Source organism: Falco biarmicus, chromosome 5 (genome assembly GCF_023638135.1).
Source record: "Falco biarmicus isolate bFalBia1 chromosome 5, bFalBia1.pri, whole genome shotgun sequence".
In the NCBI taxonomy this organism is placed as follows: domain Eukaryota; kingdom Metazoa; phylum Chordata; class Aves; order Falconiformes; family Falconidae; genus Falco; species Falco biarmicus.
In genome coordinates, this window is record NC_079292.1 from 44,712,206 (window position 1) to 44,730,281 (window position 18,076).

At 37.4% G+C, this 18,076-nt stretch overlaps 1 protein-coding gene across 4 annotated transcripts in view; it reads right to left on the reverse strand.

Annotated features, from left to right (window-relative positions):
* Positions 1-18,076, reverse strand: part of DOCK4 (dedicator of cytokinesis 4) — a 256,460-nt gene that overhangs the window by 87,411 nt on the left and 150,973 nt on the right. For all 4 annotated transcript variants that reach the window (XM_056338944.1, XM_056338946.1, XM_056338943.1 and 1 more), the window contains exons 14-17: positions 7,635-7,759; positions 6,002-6,164; positions 4,297-4,403; positions 3,454-3,610 (exon numbers count right to left, since the gene is read on the reverse strand). In XM_056338944.1, the coding sequence (XP_056194919.1) occupies positions 3,454-3,610; positions 4,297-4,403; positions 6,002-6,164; positions 7,635-7,759 (552 nt within the window). The remainder of the gene's footprint in view (positions 1-3,453; positions 3,611-4,296; positions 4,404-6,001; positions 6,165-7,634; positions 7,760-18,076) is intronic.

Genomic DNA, 18,076 nt, shown 5'->3' on the forward strand with positions numbered 1-18,076 from the left:
ATGGTTTGGATTAAGAGTCCCTTGGGTTGCACTAAGAGTGATGAAGGGCCCCACACAGGCATCAGGGACATCCCAAAGATCAAGGACGAATGATAGGTCTTATTCCTTCTTTCAGGAATTTTCAAGGGAACAAGCATTACAAATCTAGTGAACTGCATTTGTCTTTTGAATAAGTAAATGGACTTCTATGCCTCACTCTGTTCAACCTCAACTTAAGCTGAGAAGTAGCGAGACTAGCTGAAGCTGTCAGTTCATAGCAGGAAACACACTACTTTGTAGGTTTGCTGGAGGAACTTGGTGTAAGATAGTTGACACTCAATAGTAGGGATTTGTTGAGGGATTAAAAAAGGAGAGAAAGCATATGTAAGACACTCACTTCAAAGCACTTATTTTCAAGTGAAATGCTAAGCAGGAAAGACATTGCTGAGATAACATTAGCCAATAGCCCAAGCATAAGTGACACTAATAGAAAATCTGACATGTGAATCACAAGGGGAAGGGATAGCAATGTGACATGTATTAAGAGAAATGAGAACATAAAATTGTGCCCCAAAATAGGCCCACTAGGAAAACACACTTTTGGAAAAGGGAAAAAGATGATAAATTTTTGCTGAAGAAAAACCATTTCCAACACTTTCTCTTAATCATGATCAGATTTGTACATTTAAAATAGACTATACCTGATCTACCATTCCTACCAAACAAACCACTTCCCTTCTCAAAGTCTGTAATTTAAAACTAAAGTGCTAGGTTTAATAAAAGGTTTAGAATCATGTGCATAAGGAAGTGGTTTGGGATGACCTTTCCATCTCTATCCTATAAACCATGAGACATCAGAAACTGGCCTGGTGTACCACTACTGTACTTCAAAAGTAAAAAGCCGAATTCCAGAACTGGCTGCATTCCCTTTCTAACAGGCTGCTTCTGTTGTTTCCAACATTCCCTCCAAACTGGGGTCATTCTGGAAAGCTGCCCCCTGTTACTTTTGTTTTATTAATCACCAGGTTGACTTTTTTCAAATGCAGATAGATGGATTACACCTCTGCCTTGCAACAGACATGCTGTATGGCAAGTTGCTCTGCTGATGAACAGCTGTTTACTGGGGATGTGCTGATCAGTGCTGAGAAATGGGTGGATGCCAACTTGCTAAAATATTCTGACTTGCTGGATGGATCCTTAGTCTTTGGCAGGCAGAGAACTCCCTATATGTCAAAACCTAAGTAAGACTGTATTGATAACCACTCAGTAGAAAAATACTATGTCCTCTCACACCTTTTCTTTTTTTTGTTAAGATAATGAAATATAACTACCCAGCTAAGAATGTAATATATAGAAGCCTGTATACTTTTTTGCTAACACCAGCTGATTAACTATCCAGGTTCAAAAGCCAAGCTAAGGAAAAGCTAACTGGCAGACTCATTAGATAAGGATGCGTTCTCCTGAGATATGCTGATGAACGCACAGACTCCTCTGGTTAGAAGGTGTCTGAAGATTGTTTGGAAGTAATCCTAAAAACCCTTCTGAAGTACCCAGGGTAAGGAAGTTATGGATCCCAACAACTGGGAATTGACCTCCTTCCCTCAGTCTCCATAATTTTAATATGTATAAGAGATGATGGCATGTGGGAACAATCAATGAGAGAGTGACAGTTGAGTAAAATTTCCCAGCAAGCTAGTAAAGCTGTGTCCTAACTCAGTTACACCCTTTACAAGTCTGGGTTTGGGGTCCTCCCCCACCCCATGGCCAGACTAATAGCATAACTTTCATTTCCAGGCTGGACATTGTTGTTTGTAGACACAAGCAGGTCTCTGAGAACTTCACAAAAATCTCCAAACTTAAAAACAAATTAAAAAAAAAAAATTAGCAATTTTCAAAAATACCAATACAAATGCTTACTAAAAACGTAAATACACAGATCTTTCAAATCCTGTACTGTTAATAAATACGCTACATTCTCTCAGGGATAACTGAAGTAATGCTCACATGACCAAATATCCACACACTTTGCTCTATGTTCATTTTCTAAGCATGCAATAGGTTTTGGCAAATTTTTGTTTAAAAGAATGGGGATTTGGAAACTCACCAAGATGAACTTCTCAAAGAAGATCCTTGGAGAAAATATGAGCCTGTCTACTGAAAATATTTCCACCCTCTGAAGTACTGCTGAAATAATTTTTAACTCTTTCAGAGCTGAAAAGGGGATCAATATTATTCAGATATTCTACACCCTCTTATTCAGAATATGGTTTCAAAAAAAAAAAGGAAATTTTATGCCCTATGTCAAACATCTATTTATATCAAGTACAAAGTAACTCCTGTACTGTGAACATAAATTAGTATTATAACCCCAGACAACAGAGCAACTATTTACCAGTGAGACACTTACGTTCTGGGCAGCACTTGCATGCATGTGTAAGTACCAGTAGATTCACGTGATCTCCTAAATCAAGGCCTTTAACAGAAGCAAATTTTGTCTCCGATTGCCTATTAGCAACCTTTGGGAAAATCTTTTATTGGCTAACTTTTATTACTTTGAAGCTAATTGCTATGAGAGTATGGAATGGATGTGCACAGTGAAACAGACCACTTACTATTTGCACAAATAGAACTAACAACGGTTCTATTTTGTACACTTGCTACTAAATAGTGACAATTAAGATGATTATTTCAATTTTAAAAGCTGCTCTAGTTGTTGTTAAACACCTATGATCAATTTGCAAGCAATTATCAATTTTATCATCACTCATATAAGAAGGGTAAAGACACAAGAGAGCTAAGCAAGATCTTAAAAACTGTGATAAACATCTTAGAAAAAATAATATAAAACTGTGGATATATCAAAGAATGGTCAGGAACACATTACCAAGCAAATACATGATATTTAGAAATCTGTGGAAAACTGTTTCAGTTACAAACTGTAGTTAATATGGCAAATAAACAAGCCTCTTAAGAATTTTATACAGAGCAATGATAAAGAGCGTAAACACATGTATTTCTGTCTGCTGCTCCATATAACCAGGGTATAAGATTGTTTTAAGTAGTAGTAAATGTTTGCTGGCTTAAAGAAAGAGAAGTGACACAACAGAAAAGCAGCATTGCCTAATTAAAACCAAACTGCCACAGCCTAAAGCCTACAATAAGAATTTTATAAAAGCTCTACAACAGATTAAGAGGTTTTGTAAAGCAGCTGGGTTTTGATAGTTGATTCCAAGTGTGTTGCATCTGATTCCAATATGATGTTAATCTAAAAAGCATTCTTAAACTACTTAAAATCAGTGGTTTAGCATGCTGCATTGGTTTCCATCTGGATATAAAAAAATATGAAGAAAACCAGTTTATAAAATGGATAGAACATAAGCTATTTTGGAGTACATCCATGCTTGCTTAGCATGGAAAGGGTAGCTATCATGCTCATTTGAATTCATCATGTTTTAAATAATCAACATATCCTACCATTTTGTGTGAGTTTTGTGGAGCAGAGAAAGGATGTAATCCAGAAGGACTCTTTAGTGGTTTTTACTGCTTGGCTGTTGTTTCCTAGGAAAATTCCCTTTGAAAAGGGGAGTTTGAGGTAGCGACCGGAATCCTGAAGGTTTGTGTTTTCTTCACACTGTGAAAACAAACCAATTAAAGTAACTGTACTGCATAAAAACAAAGGACCAAATCCCTGAATTATATGCATTATTGTTGTTTCTCTTGCCAGAAGTTGAAGAATTTTCACTATGCCTGTTGTAACTTTGGTTTTGGATCATAGCTTCATATCTGACATCAAAGTCTAACAAATTCGCAAAGGTTATGTCAAATGAACAGCTACAAATTGTGGTGTTAAAATCTAAAATTTCTCTGGGACATAAATTTAAAATTTATTGAATGCTCTGAACAAAGGAATAACTATCTTATTTCAGATAAACCAAAATATCTCTAAAAATTGTAACACTGAGTAGATCTGCATAAATTAGCTTGCTTGATTTTCCAACTTCCGCGACTCTGTAAAAAGGTTTCATAAAGTTCACTTTGTGTGTTTTAATTGAACTTACCTTTGTGAAATCCATTATAAATACAATGTAATATAACAGTAAGATCTACTAAAACCAGTGCACTGAAACACATACCTAGATTGAATTGCAGTTTGTACCAGGAAGCTTAATATTAAGCTATCAGCAACGGATATTTTAATGGTGACAAAATTATCACTCATTTGGTAATGAATTCAGACTTTCTCAACCCAGTGTTTCTGGGCATTTAAAGTATGTTCCACAGGAATCATTACAGCTAATGATTACCAATTCAAATTACCTTGTGTACAATGAGTTCATGGGTGCCATCTGGCAAAGTCCTCCCATTTTCCTGCATCAGGGGCACGAAAGAAAAGCCAAACAACTTCTTCTCACCCTTTTCCTTTGCTGAAATGCATATGTGAATAGCAGCACTTAGAGATAATATTATACATTTTAGACAAATTAAATGGATATAATACAATACAAGAAAGAATACTGGAAGCTATTTGGAGATAGTCAGACAAGGATTATCTTAAATTTCTTTTCAGATTTGCGCATCATCTTCTGTAATGGTTTCTTTTATCTCACTATAAATCAGAAAGCAGTATTCTGTAATGATTTGGTATTTATTAACAACAAATAATAAAATTCACCAAATATGCAGTCTTAACAATACATAGAATACCAGGAAAGGCAAATGAATGTGACCTAGCCAGTCCAACAAGAAAAAAGAATCCTAGCAGCTTCTACTGACTGGTCTCCATTTTAGGTCAGCCTCAGGCTACACTGCACCACACTTCTATTTTCAAATAAGGCATCTGCCTCTATACATATGACAAGATGTCACTGTTCCTTATGTGAATGTTAGACAGCAGATAACATTTTCAAACGTGGTTATCTAAGCTCAAATGCAAAAAAACTCATCCATCACCTAAATATAAAGCAGACTACAAAGCAGTGAGATGGCACAGATTTTACTGAAGACAATGAGTGTAGATGCTGAACACTTGAAAATCAATCAGTTTTTAATCAAATGTGTATACATATGAATTTTGAGTCTGGGTTTAGCACAGCTGGGGGGGTGTAGGCAACCATAACAAAAATATCTGACCTACACCACATAGGAAATATTGTGCAAAAATATATCACATGAAACATACTACTGAAATTTTTCCTTTATTACTTCAAAGCTTATAAAAGAAATCTTGAAAAGGAATCAATGCATTTTTTTCCTGTATTATCTGTTTCTTACATTTTAAAGTTTACATACTCAAAATCAAAACATACTATCACTCATTGCATGCCACTTTCCACAAAGGGAATCTAAACAATCAAAATCCTGCTATATCTACACAAAAAAAGCCAAACAGCCACAATTTAAAAACTGCACAATTTTATCCACCTTTCTCTACAAGCTTGACAGCAGTCAGCACCATAGTTATGAAACTTGTCTTGCATACCTTGGTATGCAGAATGTGAACCCCGACCTCAATTTTTACCTCAAAATTACCTCTGAAATTTTTCAGAATGTTTAGAGCATTCAGGAATTTCATAGAGTAAAAAAAAAAAAAAAAAAAAAAAAAAAAAAAAAAAAAAAAGTGATACAAAAATGGTTAACTGACCGTGATGTATGTACCTGTGTGTATTTCCCACTGGTTGAATTGCTAAACATGTATTATGGAACAAGTATAATTCTGGGTAATTCACCAGGTAAATTTGAAATTTGCATTTGGACTTTACCTGAAATTCTGTTTATATGTGCAGCTGAAATGTTGCCTATTTCTATTTAATAGAACTAGAACGGTTTCTCCTGGTATTTACCAAATTTGGACTTTACCAAAGCACTGAGTTCCACCAAGTAGAGTTGCAAACCTGTGAAGCTGTCATGAAAGCGTTACAGAGAAAGATCATGCAGTTGTCTTTTTTCCTGAGGTATTACAGAAACTCATGTGCTGACAGCAGCTTAACAGGGCGGACTAGCAGAAGTCATGAACAGCACTCACTGGAACAGTGCCGGAATTCACAGCGGATGTGTGCTCCTCTGAATTTATCCACAGGAATAGGCAGTTTCAGCAGCTCAGCCCATCTGGGACCATTGTTATGATAAAGCACAAAGGAATGGTACTCGCTGGCTGGTGGCTCTCCAGAGCCGAATGAGATAAAATCCTAATGAAGAAAAAAATATGATTAAGGATTTAAATATAGATTAGTTCACTGGTAAGATGTCAACAAGGACTGCTCATCCAAGGAAGACTATTTAATATTTATATTCATATCATAAATGCCACATGTGGTACAATCCTCAATGTCTTAAACCCCACAAAAATTGTGGCACTTTGTTAATATTTGCTGATTAGAAAAAGTAGCAAGAATAACCCCCATAGATAATCTAAGTGTTGCATCAGGTGAATTGGGTGATCAGGAAGGCTGAAGTAACAAATGTGGAGTCCCGTGACACAGCACGGTCTAGTCACTGTTATGCCCAAGCAACAAACAAGAATGTAACTGAGACAAGAAAAGATCCTTAGTCCTCAAGCAAGCCCGTAGCCCTGCCGTTATCAGTAATATGTCCCAGCATGAAAAATAAAGAAATACAGATTCTCTGATTAGGAAGAAACAAAGCGTTAGTTGCCTTTGCAACACCCACGATGGTCTCTCCATAGCAAAGTAGGCAAATGGATTTGTCTAAGTCCTGACTTGAGGATACCTATTAATTCTCTGCAGGAAAGATAATTGCTGAGGAGAAAAGTTACAGCTTACAAGGGATCATCTTTGCATCTCAATCTCTTTTTTTTTTTATTATGTATATAAAAAAATGAAGATATGCACACACACTTATGTATATAAGTATATATATATATAAAAACATACATACATTGCACACTATGCATTTATATGCACAATCTCACTTCACACACACACAATTCACTCATACCAGACTATTTGTGTCAAACTTCATTTTCTGACCCCACAACCCTCAAAATCATGCAAAACGTGAAAAAAATAAAATAAAAGGGGGGAAGTTCTTAAATACATACGGAAAAAGTTTACAGTTTCTTTTAGTACAGGAAAAATATCTGAGAAAGATTCATCCATATAATAATTAAAATACAAAACACTGCCTGTTTGTAAGCTATCATGAGCACCATGCAATCAAATCTGAAGAAAAGCAGAAACATTAATTTATTTTTTTATTGATACATGGCAGTGATTTTTACATCAAGGATCTCTGATCTAATAACATCAGACAAAAAACTAGAAATTATCAAAACATGTTCCATGTGGGATGAAGAAATGTATACCCACTAAGAAGAATTATTATGAAACAAAAAATTATCCAAAACTTGATCTTCCTTCCATATTTTCCAGTATCTGAATGGAATCATTAGTTATTTGGCTGGCAATTATAGCTGTTTATCTGAATCACATAATTGATCACAGAAATAAAACAAACATGCATTTTCTAAAGGTTTTAAGCAAACTAGAAATACTTGTAACATCTGAACTCACCAAAATATAAACACAGCCTTTCCAATGCAATTTTGTACTCTTCAAACAATGCCACAAAAGATTATTTACATCTGCAAAAGTCTATCAAAATTAACTACAGCAAGGAAAAACATACAGCAAAGGTACCTTTAAAATCTGACCACTGCTGTCCACAACATGCATTGTCACTTCTACATTTCTGGCCACACTTTTTCCTCCTTTCTCAAATTCTCCTCTTTCTACAGTGATATATAAATCATTCCTCATTTCACCTATAAAAAAACATATCGAACAAAAAGGGTACAAAAGTCAGTTCAATTTGTTTACTTTTTGCTTTTAGTACTTCAGTAGACTTTCATCGTCTCTTCCAGACAAGGTATAGTACCATACCCACAGTTTATCAGTATTTTCATACTCTAAATAATAACAATTGCTTTCATAAACCAAGACAGCCGACAAAGCTTCATCCCTCTCAAATCCCAAGAGATTATATGTCATATTAAACCAGTTGTAGGGGCTTGTACTCATCTGTTGGCTCTTTTTGGTCTTTACAGTGGCATCTCTAGCTATACTGAAAGTGGTGTCTAGTTTCACCTCATTTAATTCCTCTTTTGATCTAAGGCAGTATTAATGTATTTTCTTTCATTTGTAATCATTACATTTCTCTGTTTAATGTCTCCTTGAAGAAATTATTACTTTTTTGCTTAATCTCAAAAAAAAAAAGTGTATTACTTTGAAGATGCAAAACAAGAGGTTGGTGTTCTGTCTATTAGAAGGGCAGGCTTCCCAGATTGCTAGCATGCAAATTTGTCTTTCTGATCCAAAAGATCTAAAGACTTTTTACATTAACAGGGTGTTCCAAAGTTTATAGCAAAATTTTAGCTAAGTTAGTTTATTTTTCACTTGTTGGAAAGGCTTCTGAGAAATTAAAATCTTCATCAACAAATTCAAACCACAAATCCAATACAGGCACTACCAAAGTGCTACATAGTATGTACAAGTTATTAAAAGCTGCTAGCGTATTTAAATCAAAATTCTTTGCATGTTCATACAGGAACATGCTAGGTATTATTTCAGACCATAAACAGATCTTCTGGATGAGATCAATAATAGTTTTATTTTAGTTTCAGTTGACACAAACCACAAAGTTTATAGTTGATGAAAGGGAGAAAGACTGGTTGGCAGTTGTTGCAGGGGGGTGGGATGGGAGGAGAAGCAGTACCGGTGGTGACTGGAGCGGCAAGGAAGGGAAGTCCATGTTCTGTTTGAAGGTGCTAAACCTATTTCTAAAAAGTGTAAATGAATCTAGCTCTGATTTGGAAGCAAGTGGCCTTCTATTGTGAAACACAGAAAAGTGAAAGATTAACAGCATCATAATTAGGAGCATCTCTGAAATTCTAATTTCTAGATTTGGTAGGAAAAGGAATTGAGACTATATCTTCTCATCTAGTGAAATGTAAGTTTAGCACAATGGGAATACCCTCTTTTAATAAAGCAGATTTTCACTGAGCACTGGTGAAAAGAAATCAAGTATGACAGTTTTGTGTATTTATAGGTGTACCACTTGGAAATCAAACATGAGATGGATACCTGTACTGTGAGTAAAGTTAATTAATATATGTAACTGATCAATGACTAGTGCATCCTCAGTTTCTGGCTTCATTTTAATTAATTTGATCTGCTTGAACTTTCCAGGATACTCTTGTTTCACATTTCTTGCAGTTACTTTACTGCATGCAACTCTCCAGTGATTTTTAAACACCAGAAACAATGACCTTGCTACAGTCTTCTCATATTTTTATAACGTTATTCCATCACTGTATGCAAAATAATTGATTCCTCCAAAGCACAACCTAAACCACTGCCAAATGAGAAAAGAAAAAAAAAAGAAAAAGGAACCCGTTGTATTATTAAGCCCTCAAGAACCATGCCCATAAAAAAAGCAGGAAAAATCTGCTAGTGTATTAACTTATTATCAATTCTCTTCTGAAACAACTATGAATAGAGACTGGAATAGAGCTAGATAGAATGTACAGAAACAAATACTAGGACCAGATGGTATTCACTTAATAGTTTTGTATGAAGTCAAGGATAAAAGAGCTAAATTACTAAGTGTGTGCAATCATTGAATCAATCTCTAGTTCCTGGTGGAAACCAGGTTCAAGATAAGCAAAAAAGGGGGCGTTTTTCAGGTAATGGACAGCAAGACTTGTAAAACAAAACAAAACCAAACCCCAAATCACAAAAGCAACCCCAAAACAAAAACCAAACACAACCAAAACCTTTCCAAAGCATGTAGAAATATATAAGGGTTCAAGGGAATAACAGAGAAGTCACAGAAGGAAGATCCAATAAAGGTTATGAAACAAATGATCACAAGCAGCTCAGGAAATCCCCTGAGCTGAAAATAGCTGGAGGCTGGGAGAGCATCAGGGGGTAATTATCATACATGCATATATGCATGCTCAGTTCTTACTCTTCCTTAGGTGTCTGTTTACAACACTGCTGGATGGGCCCTTGGTTTGAATCAGTAAAACTCTTCTTATGTTTAAATCAAGTCACAAAATTACCATTAAAATTACTAGATTCTGATTATTTCCACAGTGCAGTAATTTTTAATATAAGAGTTTTAGAAGCTTGTACAGTATGGTTATTAAAAAGCATGCAGTATGTTGGGTCATTGCTTAGCTTACACTTATATTAGGACCAGTTCTAGTTAGTGCTGGCAGTCGGCCACTTTCAGGAGCTTCACATTCAGAGAAAACGACAACAGGGATTAGTCAAAGACAGAAGCTTTCTGCATAACTGATTTTAGCAAATAGCTTGTAGTTGGAGCAATTTCTCTTTAAAATTAACTTGAATTCTACACGCATTTGTGCTACATTCAGTAATTATTTTCATTTATCGGTAAGAAATTATTTCAGTTTTGCATGGGGTCATCACAGAAACATAACCAAATAACTGTTTCCACCACAGATGTCATGACCTAGCCGCAGTGAAAACCAGTGAAAATGGTATTATTTCCTTTTTAAACAGAGTAAACTGTCCAGAGTAAACTGTCCAGGACTTAAGTGCAAATGAAAATGACAGTAGAACAGGTTGCCCAGAGAAGCTGTGGATGCCCTGTCATTGGAAGTCTTCAAGGTCAGGTTGGACATGGCTTTGAGCAACCTGGACTAGTGAAGCATGTCCCTGCCGATAGGGGGTGGGTGGGTGGGGCAGGGATGATATTTAAAGTTCAAGATGATCTTTAAAGGCCCCTTTCAACCCAAACCATTCTATGAGTCTATGCAAAAATAAGAAAGCATTTCTTTCTAAAAGAAGCAATCAGAGCTTCACAGGAGTTAAGCAGGCTTTCAAAAATGGTGTCTGCATTTTAAGCTTTTTAAGAAAAACCCAAACCCATTGAATTTCACCTCTTTAATACCAGCAGAAATCAAATCACATGGAATAAAAGACAAAGGAGTAGAATGTACTTTCACAAATACTGCCCTGTTCTCCTCTTACAGAACCTTAGCAGAGTTTGTAATCACTGACATGAGAAGATAGTTAAGATGAAATTTGTCCTGATCTACATCCATTCAGGAAGCTCTACTTTGTTTTCAATGTCTCAGAGCAAATAACATGGGTCACCTTATTGAAAGAAATGCCAGATTTTCTCCACTATCATGCAAGGCAAATGAAATCCAAGAGGAGACCAAGCTGCTCATAATATCGGAGGAATAACAATGTTTTATATGGAAATGAATAGAAAAGCAGAGGGGAGATAACTGAAAGAGGCTGGAAAATTAATCAAAAAGAATGTAAACTATGGCCTACATGTCAAGGGTACGGTCTGCAGCAGGTAGATACAACACCAGCTTCATTTTCTCAAAGTATGTGACCTACCTGACATTTTAGAAACTTTACAAAAATTTAGATTTTAGTTTAAATTTGGCCTTCTGTCTGGATTTGTACACACACATATTTCACTTTTACTTTACAAAAATCACTACTTGCAACCAAAATGCAAAAAAACCCAACTATACTGAACTTGCACAGTTCAGGTAGGTGCACCAGAACATTCAGAACTTAAAGTCATGCTCTTGACAAATCTTTAGCACAGTATTTATATGAACATATTACAAGTAAAAGTTCATAAAAGCAGAAAGTCAATGGAGTTGTAAAAACCAAGCACAAAGTCTTATCAGAAAATAGCTGATGGTGACGAAAGAAAATTAATTTGGAAAGCAAACTGTACTCTGGAAAGGAAAAATGAAATAAAACAATAATAAAAACTTAGAAAAATATATTTTGATCCAAATTTAAAAATCTATTTCACTCTTAATATACTGCTCTGGAGATATCTTAATCTCTTTAACCTCCTCAGCACAGAAATAACATTGCTTTGATGTTCCTTAACAGAAATTCGCTCAAAAAAAAATAAATGAGGTTGTCTGTGTAAAACTAAATTAGGGCATTCTTTTGCAGCCCCTCTTTCAGTAAAGACAATTCCAACTTGCTCTGTAAAATATTCAAACATCAGCAAGTTGTTGAAATTATGTATGTTCTTTTAACTGATCTTTTTAATTTCTGGCAACTGTTATTACACATCTGTTTACAAGAACATGCGATATTTTTCCATGGGATCTTTGCCTTAATCACTATACCAGACGTAATTCTGGTGGATTCTTTTCACTAAGAGAGGCAATTACAGCCATAAGTACTACTGAAAGGCAAAGTCTTGCTGAATACCTGAGTTATGATGTAGACTTCGCTGAGTACAAATTGTATCTTCAGCTAAAGTATCTGCATGACTCAAATCTCTCCTAGGTATATGTGTACTGAGATTTTTACACAGTCTTATACTTGACCAAATCTAAGGAATTTGCACAGAAACAAGAGGCACATCTTATTTAGTACAGGACATCAAATTTTAATTACTGGTTGAAAACATGGCTATATAATTGGATTCCAATCAGACATGCTGAGACTTGAAACATGATGAAAAAAGCAACGTTAATTATTCCAGCTTATTTCCATGTTGAGAAATGTGAAGTCCCCTTTTCTATATCTCGTTTCAGTGTAAACCTTCAATTGTTATTTTCAGCATGAAGTCTGGTACAGGAATAAGTAACCAAAAGCAATACTAAAAATGTTGTTCAACTTTTAGGTACAAACTGGCTTCTACCTATAATTAAGTTGTGTGGGATGAAAATATCTAGGTCACTTGAAAACTTTTCTTTCAAAAGAGAGGGCAGTTCATTTTTCCCTGTTCTTATGGAGCATTTCCTTCCACCAGCTCCTGTTGTAACTTTTCTTCCTGCTTTCTAAATTCAGCAGAGCTTCTGGACTGTACAACAAACATGTGAATATCAACATCCCGTTAGTAACACTGTTAACCAGTACAGGGTCAAACCCCTAAGTCAGTGTTATCTAGGAATGACATACAGTTTTCTGAGTAAGAAAAGACTACGGAATGGTGAACCACACACACACATATTATTAAACGTGTTTTGTGAAACTAAATCACCTAGGTCTCCTTAGAAGTGGACACTTCGAGACATGTGGGTTATGAGCTGAGTCAACAAAAGCTGGAGAAAAGCAAATTAAAGAAGCTATGTGTTGCATTTCTGTATTGTTTCTGAATCATTTCAACACTTTAAAAGCTTATCTTGGTAAAACTCCTTTCTAGCCACTATCCAAATAAAAAAAAACAATAAAAATGAGGTTACAACAAACCATAGGTAAGGCAGAAGGCTGTTTTACATTGGATGTAAGGTGCCAAACAAAACAAACCAAAAAAAAAGTTGGTGTTTGTCCCTGTGAGAGATGGAAGTAAGTAATAAGCTCTCTCATGAAAAAACAAAAACTGTGAGGATCAAAAGCATGTATTTAAGGGAGCTATTTGTTCTTACTTCAGACACTATTGCAATGTGTTGAAAAATGGTATCAGTATCTTCTGTGCCAATTACAGAAGTGACCTATTAACCCCAACACCTTGGCACTTACTTAGCACCCTATTATTTCACCTATTTGGCTTAATCAAAACCAGATTTTTAAATATTAAGAGTTGCAGACTGAAGCACTCCAACAAGAGCTTCTACTACAAAGTAAGGGCTAGAACTATATGGAAACTGAAGCTCCATAAAATTTAACCACAAAATACAAAGCTGCAGTGACGTGGATGGTTATACAGCCTTAACTTTCCCATGCAGCACAAGTGTTCAGCGCACATTCTGTGGGAACGTTTACTCTGGTACTTGAATTGAATTGTATGTGGTAAGTGCTGAATTGAAATATCTGGGTTGCTAAATCAAAACGTGTACAGCACAGCATTGGCAGTACCTGCCTTTTCATATGGTCCTGACAATAGATTCCAGCTTTGACCAGGCAAAAATATCTTGAAAGTACTATATACAGACTGAGAAAAGAAAAACTCCAAACGCTTCATGCCCCTGATATAAGTGCTAACCAGTCAGATTACAGCTCAAGGTTTCTGACCTAAGAAGAAACAGATGAAGCTTCATGACTTCAACTACCAACGAATTGTCCAAGGGCTGAACAGGAGCAAAGGACAGAGACCTGATCAACATCAATTACATGAAAGAGGCAATTATAAGGAACAAGAAAAAAAGGCCAATTAAAGTCAAAAAACAATCATGAGACAAACTACCGGAGGACACACTTAGCTAATGGAGGTCGGTCAGCCTTCTTGAACCTGCCAACTATAAACCACAAATTTTAAATAATCAGTAACGAGAAAAGAGCCAGGAGTGATTTCCAGGTTGGAGATGACAATAGGACCCCTGAGCGTGCATTATCTCTACAGTGCATTTTCATTATGGGATGGTTCTGCAGGCTCCCTTTCGTTCCCAAGTAGGAGGTTGCATCATCACTATTCAGGTCCTGCGTACAAGCACTGGTCTGCTGCTGCTCACAGGGTGTGCCCCCAGCCATGGCATCTATGTGCAAGCTGCCCCCAGCTCACAGGGGCTTGAATGCTCCCCCTGAACCTCAGGTGACAGGAACACCACAGGTAATCACTACTAAGGAGAAGGTCAGATCAAGATAAGCATCAGAAGAACATTTGTATGAATGTACTGTTTGATCTTTTGTTTTTCTAGAAATATTTGTACCTAATCTAAGCATCAAAGTAAACTGTTTTTAAAATTACACTGAGGAAACTGTGAGTTACAAATGCAACACAGATATTACAACAACAAGACTTTCCTCATATTCCATCCACATTTAGAACTGTAGAATTTTTTGCAGCATATTAATGTGGAATAAGGTTTTCAAGCTGAAGATAGCTGTCAAAGAATCAAAAGGTAGCTGTCTTCGTTAGAAAGAAGAGTTTAGTTTGCCATCTATCCTTGAAAAGCTTTCTAGGGAAATAAATTCCAATTTGATTCTTTATTACTGTAACAAAACACAGCATGATTGTATTTGAACAAGATAGCATCTCTGATAGTTACAGCTTTCAGTGTGCAAATCTAAACTGTTCTGACAGCAGCCACTAATTTAAAAATAATTACACAGAACCCGCTAGGAGCTTTTGTTAGGAACTGCCTTTTTGAAAGCTTTGCTCAGAATTATAGGCCCTTTCCAAACATGAATTGAAAAGGAACAGAAAACATTATTTTGTTTAGACAAAGTTCCTGTTCATTTACATCTTTCTAAAATACAAGCTAATGAGTTGCTTTGTTTTATACCCTAAACATGACTTGAACAGCTCTTAATTTCAGTTGTAGGGACTGAAAATCTCTGGATGTGGCTCTGACAAAATGGTATTATCCAGGATGCAAAATGTTTTAGAGTAAAGCTCCTTAGAATACTTTGTAGAATGGAACAAGAGTTGTGTAGCTACTGTCAGTGGGAGGATCTAAATAACACACGTAGAAGGTGATTTTAGGAGATCTGAGGAGGGCTAGGGGCCCTCAGTCTACCTTGCCTCCTACCCTTTCAGCCAATCCATTCTATGTCTTTTAGCAGCTAGGATGCTCTATGATGTTGCTATCCATGCTGATACAACGACAAGCAAAACTAGAAGACAAAAGATAAGGGCAGGAAAACTTCCACTCCCTTTTTAGCCCAGTAGACTTGGAACTGGCACAGCTTAAAGTTACAACAAGAACAAGCACTTCACAGAAACACAGCAAACTGCAGAAGAGCTGAATTCAAAAGTAGGTGGCCCTATGTCTGAGTGATGCAGTGCTGCCCATCACTAAATTTCAACACATTACACTACAAGCTGATCATATTTCCAGTAGTCACAAGCTGAAAGTTGTAAATACTTTAACTATCAAAATATATGTGTTTATTAAATATATGTTTGATGGGGGCCTGTGGGGGGGAGACTAAGTCCTGGAATAACACAGTAACACTAAACTCTTGCAAATACTTTCTTGTAGAGAAATTATATAGGACTGTATGAAAAGTTTAGTTGTAAAAGGTTTGTGATGGCTGGTAAAAACATGAGGTATGAATTGTTAAAAAGAAAAAAAAGAAGGGGGAATTGTAGAGGAATGAAGCTGGGTTAATTAATATTAATAACATACAGCTGTGGGCTGGCTTCAGGGGCAGCGGGTTGGCCAATGTAGACAATGTGCAGCTGTGGCTGGTTCTGCTAAGAGGTTGGGCAGCCAGTGAAGAGAGAGAGGCCAAGGAAAAGAGAAAAGGAAGAAGAGAGAGAACACACGCCCTGAAAAAGGAGAGACTAGGAGAAGGCAGCAGAGGGACTAGTATGAAGAGTATGTTGGTATGTGATTGTAAAAGACCTTGTTGCAGCCGGCTAGTTTGGAGAGTGCTGCGACACTTTCTGACAGTTCAACTTTGATAATTTCATACAATCACTGAACAGTTTGGGTTGGAAGGGGCAGGGACATCTTCCATTAGACCAGGTTGCTCAAAGCCCCATCCAACCTGGCCTTGAACACTTCCAGGGATGGGGCACCCACAGCTTCTCTAGGAAACCTGTTCTAGTCCCTCACCATCCTCACAGGAAGAAATCCTTTACTAGTATCTAATCTAAATCTACTGTTTCAGATTAAAGCCATTCCCCCTTGTCCTAGAACTACATGCCCTCTCCAGCGTTCTTGAGGGCCCTCTTTAGGTACTGGAAGGCTGCTCTAAGGTCACACTGGAGCTTCCTCTTCTCCAGGCTGAACAACCCCAACTCAGCCTTTCCTCATGGGAGAGGTGTTCCATCCCTCTGATCATTTTTGAGGCCCTCCTATGGACATACTCCAACAGGTCTACATCTTTCCTGTACTGAAGACTCCAGAGCTGGATGCAGTACTCCAGGTAGAGTCTCACCAGAGTGGAGCAGAAGGCCAGAATCAATTCCCTTGACCTGCTAGCCATACTTCTTTTGATGCAGCCAGGATATGATTGGCTTTCTAGGCTGCAAATGCACATTGCCAGCTCATGTCCAGTTTCTCATCCACCAGTACCCTCAAGTCCTTCTCTGCAGGACTGCTCTCAATCCCTTCATCCCCCTGCCTGTATTGATACTGGGGCTTGTCCATACCCAGGTGCAGGGCCTTGCACTTGGCCTTGTTGAACCTCATGAGGATCACATGAGCCCACTTCTCAGGCTTGTCCAGGTCCCTCTAAATGGTATCCTGTCCTTCAGGTGTGTCAACTGCACCACTCAGCTTGGTGTCATCTGCAAATCTGCTGAGGGTGTACTTCATCGCACTATGTCATTGATGAAGATATTAAACAAAACTGGTGCCAGTACAGACCCCTGAGCAACACCAGTCATTACTGATCTCTCTCTGGCTGTTGACATTCTGTTGAATTCAGTTGACAGCTGTTGACCACTACTCTCTGAATGCAACCATCCAACAAATTCCTTACCCACTGAACAATCCACACATGAAATCTGTATCTCTCCAATTTAGAGAGAGAAGGATGTTGTGGGGGAATGTATCACAGGCCTTACAGAAGTCCAGGCAGATGACATCTGTAGATCTTCCCTTCTCCACTGCTGTAATCACTCCATCATAGAAAGCCACTAGGCTGGTCAGACAAGATTTGACCTTGGCGAAACCACACCGGCTGTGTCAAATCACCTCCCTGTCCTCCATGTCCCTTAACATGGCTTCTAGGAGAATCTGTTCCATGATCTTCCCAGGCACGAGAGGTGAGGCTGACAGGTTGGTAGTTCCCAGGATCCTCCTTTCCATCCTTTTAAAAAAGTGGTGTCATGTTTCCCTTTTTCCAGTCGCTGGGGACTTTCCCTGACTGCTGTGACTTTTCAAATATCATGGAGAGTGGCTTGGCAACTACATCAGCCAATTCCCTCAGGATTCTGGGATGCATCTCATTGGCTCCTATAAACTTACATATGTTCAGGTTCCCTTGGTGGTCTCAAACCCGACCTTATCTTATAGTGGGAGGGACTTTGCTCTCCCACTCCCTGCCTTGAGGTCCACCCACTTGAGAGGTGTGGGAAGCAAGATTGTCAGTGAACACAGAGGCAAAAAAGTTGCTGAGTACCTCAGCCTTCTCCTTGTCTGTTGTTACCTGTTTGCTAGTCGTGTTCATCAGTGGGGGGTATGCTTTCCTTGACCTTTCTTTTTTGGCTGACATATCTACAGAAG